This window comes from Populus euphratica, unplaced genomic scaffold (genome assembly GCF_000495115.2).
Source record: "Populus euphratica unplaced genomic scaffold, PopEup_1.0 scaffold993.1, whole genome shotgun sequence".
NCBI lineage: Eukaryota > Viridiplantae > Streptophyta > Magnoliopsida > Malpighiales > Salicaceae > Populus > Populus euphratica.
The window spans coordinates 16,214-23,239 of NW_011500846.1; the positions used below are offsets into that span (position 1 = coordinate 16,214).

At 37.4% G+C, this 7,026-nt stretch overlaps 1 protein-coding gene across 1 annotated transcript; it reads right to left on the bottom strand.

The window, feature by feature from the left end:
• Positions 1–2,103: 2,103 nt before the first annotated feature.
• LOC105116567 (uncharacterized) lies at positions 2,104–6,124 on the bottom strand. The gene is made up of 7 exons (XM_011013987.1): positions 6,014–6,124; positions 5,747–5,921; positions 5,470–5,546; positions 4,877–5,383; positions 3,767–4,306; positions 3,187–3,399; positions 2,104–2,872 (listed from the first exon to the last, which is right to left on the bottom strand). Exons 1-7 carry the CDS (start codon positions 6,059–6,061, stop codon positions 2,504–2,506), a joined length of 1,929 nt encoding a protein of 642 aa, XP_011012289.1. The 5' UTR covers positions 6,062–6,124; the 3' UTR covers positions 2,104–2,503.
• Positions 6,125–7,026: the final 902 nt, after the last annotated feature.

Genomic DNA, 7,026 nt, shown 5'->3' on the forward strand with positions numbered 1-7,026 from the left:
CTTTCCCCTTCCTGCAAAGTGTAAGTTGCAGCTGCTAAAACATTGTGATATGGCTCATGCGTACAAAACTCTACTGCGTCTGCATTGCCATCTAGATAACACTGTGCCACTTCCATGCCTAGTCAACAAAACAAGAAGAGTTGTTTAAAGCATTTGTAATATCATAAAAATGGTTGGGATATTATGTCAAACAGTTTGTGGGTACAAAATTGAAGAGTCAAATTTTACAATCAAGACCGCAGTCAAATTTTACCCCTGCAGTAGAACGCCTGTGCCTGAGGGGCATAAATATTAGGTGGATAGACAGCGCGATCTCCAGGAGAACCAAAAGCTTCAGATTGACCTGTGTTATCCCTCGATGTCGCCTAGAAGAAGAAGAAGAAGAAGAAGAAGAAGAAGAAGAGAAGAATCTGAGCAGTCTTGTGGAGAAGTTGTAAAGGATAATGCAAAGAAGAACAAAGAGAATAGCACATCCATAACAAAAATTCAGTCTTTCATCTTGGAACCAAAAATCCATTGAAGATTTTAAAGAAGAATAGAGTGATGATCCATTGAAACCAAAGAAACCCATCTTTCTTTAGCAATTCTAAGTAAAACCCATAATTTCTTTTGGCTGATAGAAGAAAACAAAGGATGGAAGATCGGTCGGTCATTAACGAAGTTCACAGCTTTGCTTCTTTGATATACCTGACTTTTCTGTCACTACATTTTTTTCTGTCTCTCTCGCTCTCTTTATTTTTTTAGGTAAATTATTCTTTAGTCCCTGTTGTTTGAATTAAATTATGACTTAATCCTTTATATTTAAGAACCTATAACTTAATCCCTTTACTTGCTAAGTGTTGTTAGGCTTTTCTCTAATCTATCACCATGTGGGTTTTTCTCTAAGAATTTAAATCATGAAATGACAACGTTTTGGATTAAGGAAAAACCAAATAGTGTCCAAACAAGACAATGGTTAGCAAGATTCTAGGGGCTAAGCTATACATTTTAAACATTGAAGGACTAAGGAACACTTTACTCTCTTTTCTTATTTTCCTTCCTCCTAGTGGCTGTTAGTTGTTACTACAATTTTCTTGGTTGGGAAAATTAAGATAATCACAAAAGTTATGAGTAGGACAATTTTAGTTTGTTATTGTTAATGTATGTATCCATTGATTATTTGATTTCTAACATTGCCCCTTACTATATTGAGATTCTGTCTGATTTTGGACGATCCACAAAAGTTTATATATTTATAGTACAATTTTGAGTGCAAGTTGATGAAAATATTTGGTTCTGGTTAAAATATTGAGAAAAAGGGAATTGTACTTAATTTTAGTGGAGAATCTTAAAGGACGTGTCATGTCAGGATCACTTGAATATCCACCCAATCCAATCCCTTCTTGGAATAATGCCAAATTATTTTACTAGTAGAAAGATGCCACTCTCAAGTTCATTGATAAGAGGATATGCATAAGCTACAAGATCACGCATAGACTCAGCATTGGCAATTATTTCCATCCTCTCCAATTGCTAATAGCAATTTATTGGTGAAAAGCCTCAAGGGATACTGCAGACATAGCAACCATTCACTCCCCCTCTTGCTCTCACTTTTCAGCACCAAACCAGTCATAGCGATGAAAATGACATGGCATGAATAATTACCGCTAGTTTAAGGATATAGTCAATAATTTTTTTTTTCAATGGCACTAAATAAGAGGTTTTGCATAAATCTCTTTCTTTTGGATCACGCTTTCAGTTCATCAGCTTGTCAGATTTACTATACTGCCTTCAAGATGATCAGTCCCTCTTAGAAATTGAATAGTGCACTTATCCTGTCTCTCAAAGAAGAGAGTTACACAGTAGACGAGGTTCTAAAGTGATTTTGCTTTGCTTGAAAACGAGGTAAGCAGCAAGTTCCTTGTCATCAGCCCACACTGCACATGCTGTGCACATAAGAGTTAGAATCATCAGTTCGCAGGTGACTTTTTTGTTATTCATTCTATTCGTCTTCCTTCCACCAATACAAAATATCATTTGTTCCACTTTGGGTACTTGGTGCCAAGTGCTGACAGAATCCGACAACTTTGCTGTGTGACATCATTGTCATGATTCTTTCACAAATTGATGAATAACATGAAATAAATGAATTCGTAGCTCATTATGGAGAAACAATAGAATCAATGAGGTTCTTCCTTCAACATCTTTTGCTATATTTCCCTTATTTGCAAATGCATGACCTCAAACAGTGTCTCCACATAACTATTCTCACCCAAACTGCAACATTAGGACCAGGAAAACAGAAGGAACACTGACTACGACATTCAAAAAACCATGTATTATACATGCAGCGCATCTGCCCCGCAAAACTCATTAGCCCTTCATCCAGTTATGGATGTACTCCAATCAATTCTGAGATATAACTATCTACCTTCACAAGATAATGGAGAACTAGAAGATAGAATTAAAGTTCATGTCACATACACTAGCAGGCACTGCCAAATCTTGCAGTATTTGTTTCTTCCTAACTGGTCTGTGAGGTGGAGACAGTTGTGATACCATCTTCCAATTTAACTCTAGTTCCCACAGAACCATCAGTGCCAGAACTAGCTCGATCAGTAACAATGCCTTCTTTGCTAGACTCATCCAAGCAGATAACTTGAGCAAAACTCTTTGACATCTGCTTGATAATATCAGTTGGCAAGGTAACTGCATTTCTGTGCTCACTTTCTCCGACTACACCAACAGCCAGCAGGCTGGCTTGCTGTCTGGCCTTCCTATCTTGCATGGCTTTCTGTCGATCCTCGTAAAAATCAAAATCATCTAAGATAGATGTATCAGTTTCATAATTCTTAAAGATGTTCAACATCTCAACACCCTGCTCCAATTTCACCTGCAATAAATCAAACTTTATATTAGGTACAAGAGAGCGGAGAAAATACATGTTTCGGAATTTCTATTTATAAAAGTGTGAAAAGAAACCAAATAATTTCCTAGAAAAGAAATAGCCACATTATCATTAAAATTTTAAGCTTACATATAGCCAGTGACATCACATGAACTGCAACTAAGTCAGAATAAACTAACTACCTAGACTCTCCTGGAATTGGAATTTCAAGGACCAACAAACCACTGGTAATTTCTTGTTGTGGACCAAAAATACCTAGAGCACTAAGAAATTTTTTGATGTTCCAAATGAATTCCTACCTCCTGCGTGTCTCGACTGTTAGTGACAGGCTTGTTGTCATTATTTTCCAAAACAATGTGACGAAACTGGTTGTTCGGGACATCTTTAATAATGTGCCATTTGACAGGGAACTGCCCACTCCACTTGTCCTGCTGCCAGTAATCCACACTCTTGTCAAAGTCAACAGGTCCAACCATTTCAGCCACCCCACAGAATTGAGCACTAGCATTCACCTGCATATAAGAGTAACAGATAGTACATAAGCAAGAAAAAAGAAATGAGAAGTTCAGAAGCAATAATAAAGATTTAGCATTCACCTGCTATAAGATTAAAAAAACAATTAGAAGAATATAAAGGGACCATAGAAATTAACAAAGAATTAGAAGTTCAAGAGGCAGATATGCTGCAGGAGCTTTGGTTTCCCTCCAATATTGGATAGGAGTAAATACAGCACTAAGACATTGATGCATTTAAAAGAAATGTAAACATCACCAAAATCTCTAGTTCAGTGATGTATATCAAGTTCTTTCTTTGTGGCCCAAGGCAGTGGTCTGGCTTCCAAGTTACTAATCTTTGAACACTGAAGAATCAGGTATTTACCGAAAATAAGAGAAACACAGGACAAGGATCTTGCTTGTCCTTAGCTTCATGATAGGCAGTATCCAATTTTCTATTCCCATTTGGAGTGCTGGCCCAAACACCATATTTGATGCTCTTGTGAACATTATCTTCACTGTATGACTTGATGATGAAGAACTTAGCATCCTTGTATTCAGTCACAAAATCTGATTGGTTGTATGACTCATTGTGGATCTTGGCAGATGGTTTGCTATGTTTCTTATCATCAACAGAAGGACCATGATCAGCTGTAATTTGAGCCTTAGACTTTGAGGCCCTTGGTCCTCTGTTTTGCTCGCTAAGAATATCAAGACTACCGTTGCAGCCACATAAGGAAATATTGCTTCTTCCTCGCAATCTGCTGTTTTCAAGGGAGAGCCAGCCCCCGCTGTTTGTCCCCAAACTAGAAATTGATGCATTTCCAAAACCAGATCCCTGATTGTAGCCACTCTGCAGATAGGCTCTTTTGTAGGAGTTTGAACCTGATTCGAGGCCATAAAATGATCTTTGTTGATGAGATGCCTGCAACAAAAAACTTGTCAGCTAGCTTTAATACTAAAAGCCATAATCTGCCTCGTCAATTGTTATGACGATCCCTGGTGCTCATCATAACATGCTAATCAGTAACAAAAAATGCACACTACTTGTACATTAAAAATGTTTGCAGTCATAGCCAAAATTTATGGCAGTGCAAATGTAAGCTAGGGATGTTATTAGACCTCTTATACCATGTTTTGGATATGGGTAGAAAAGAAGGATAAGGTTAGTAAAAACCATGTAATAAATTCTTAAAAACATCAGCTGGCCTTCTGTCTTTACAAGGAAAAAAGCAAGAGCCTTCAAACAATCATTTAGTCATTTATTGGCAAATAATAAAATAAGGTCTTTTGCATGATTGGTTTACTAGGGCTACAAAAATCTTGCATAAATCATCATTTAAAGTTATGATAAAATTTCCGAATACTAAGCTTATAAAATTGATCTCGGACAACAATCTGCACCATTAATTACAGTAACATCTTGTAATGAGATAAGGTAAGTGGCATCATGTATTATCTACAGAATATTAAAAAAAAAGGTAAGAAAATAAACCATTCCAACATTCTGCCCAAATGACCCAAGCATGCCAATAGGCTGTGGAGAAACTGCAGGTGAAAAGGGGGACAAGGGCCTATTTCTATCAGAGGGCTTTGACCAAGCTGACCAAAGTCCTCCAGATCTCAATCCATCAAACCCATGCTGCAGATCATGGAAACCATGTTTTCCTGGAAAACTGCCTCCACAAATTGATCCCACAGGAGGATAACTAGGCCTTGGGCCGAAAAGCATGTTATCACCTTGTTGGTCGATGTTTGCCAATGTGTTGAACTCTGGTTGTGAAATGGATGATGGTGAGGTAATATATGACATATTAGGAGGACCTAGATGCTGGTAATAAGGTGGCCCAGAAAATGGAAATTGTTGAGGGGAGTACGAGTGTGCATCACCACCGACTGACGGTAAAGGAGTGGTGACTGGAGAATAAGGTCCATAGGGCATTTGCGGACTATATCCATATCCAGCATGAAATACAAGAGAGGGATTATCATTGTAGACACCCTAAATAAGATTAAAAAAAAAAAGGTCAAGGAATAATAGAAAATGTGATCTAAGTAAGAAAATGATGCAATGAAGTGGGTGCTTACAGGTGACCCAATTTCTAACCCTTCAGCATTTATGTATGGAGGATATTCATCCCATTCACCAGTCGCATTGTCATAACCTGATTGACAACATGAATAAAATGGCCCCTTAATTAATTTACCTAAGATATCAAGAAACAGAAACTAAAACTGAAAAATATTGCAGTTACATGCATTTGACGTCTAAACATTAATGCTTAGTGTCATCTGTGTGACATCAATGATCAGTGTGAACAGTGACCGTCAAGTTCAGGCCCATAAAAAGGACTGTGAGACTAACCCCTGTAGTAGAACGCCTGTGCCTGAGGGGCATAAATATTAGGTGGATAGACAGCACGATCTCCAGGAGAACCGAAAGCTTCAGATTGACCTGTGTTATCCCTTGGATGACCTAAAGGAGCTGTATCCTGAGAGGAATTAGGAGAAACTGACGTCTCATTTTTTGCTGATAGAGTCTGAAAAGAAGTTACAAATAAGGCTTATTTTAAACTTGTGAGTATGGAAAGAAAAAAAAAAGTTATGAGGATTGAATTTTATGTATAACTACCCGCTCCTCCATGTTATCTGATTCAGCAGGTTTCTCTTCTGCATCCATGATCAGTATGCTCAGTGACTTAGTAGAGTCTTAGAAACACGGGCACTACAAATTTATTGACCAATCAAAGCTAAAATTGGAGATAAGAAAACTTGAAGCTATGAATATGTGCGCACACATCCACACATTCACACCTATGCACATATGGCAAATATAAGAACGTGAATGGCCACTGGAAGCTTACATGGTCATTAACTTCAGGACTCGTGGGATTAGTCGTGGTGCGTGCAAGCTAGTCCAAACACCCATGTTAATCTATAAAAAAAAAATTAATGTGGTAGTAAATTGATTAACTTAGATCCCGATTGAAATTGAAATTAGGGTTAAACCTTTTTTAGAAATTTGATTATTTTTTTTAAAAAAAAAATTTTAATTATTTTTATATGCTAATTTTTTTTTAAAAAAATATTTTTATACATCGTACCTTGAAAAACAATTTCTCCGATCTTTCCATCACTTCATTTAAAGCGAAATTGATGTCAGTTTTCTGACACCTTCCTTATCCTAATGTGAGAGAACGTGGAGAATCAGAATGGGCAATTTTGGTACTTAAATCAGCAATGTTGAGAGACTTTCAGATACCAAACCACACGAAGAAAGTAAAGCCATATCATGGAGACTCGAGAGAAATGAAATCTGTCGCATCTCTCTACAGCGAAAGAGATCATGGATGAGAAAAGTAGAAGATTGCAGAAAACTTATGGCTATAAGATATCATGGTTATAAGATTGCAGAGAAATTAAAGAACACGAACAAGTGGGTGCCTATCTTTTATCTTGCATGTTCCCTGCCAGCTCGTTTCCAATTCTTCTAGTTAGTCTAGTTAGCTACATAATAGCATGGTGGAGACAGTGGTGGTTGTTTCGTTTGTACATATACGCCCGTTCCCGAACTCTTTCTTATGCAACCGTTGTTATTGCTGTCTAATTCCTAGCTCTAGCTAGTAGTAACAGTATATTGAAATC

Coding starts and splice junctions, on each gene's coding strand:
- LOC105116567 (XM_011013987.1), bottom strand. CDS start 6,061: ATGGATGCAGAAGAGAAACCTGCTGAATCAGATAACATGGAGGAGCGG. Junction 5,922..6,013: donor CAGATAACATGGAGGAGCGG/GTAGTTATACAT, acceptor ACTTCTTTTCAG/ACTCTATCAGCAAAAAATGA. Junction 2,873..3,186: donor ACAGTCGAGACACGCAGGAG/GTAGGAATTCAT, acceptor GATTTATTGCAG/GTGAAATTGGAGCAGGGTGT.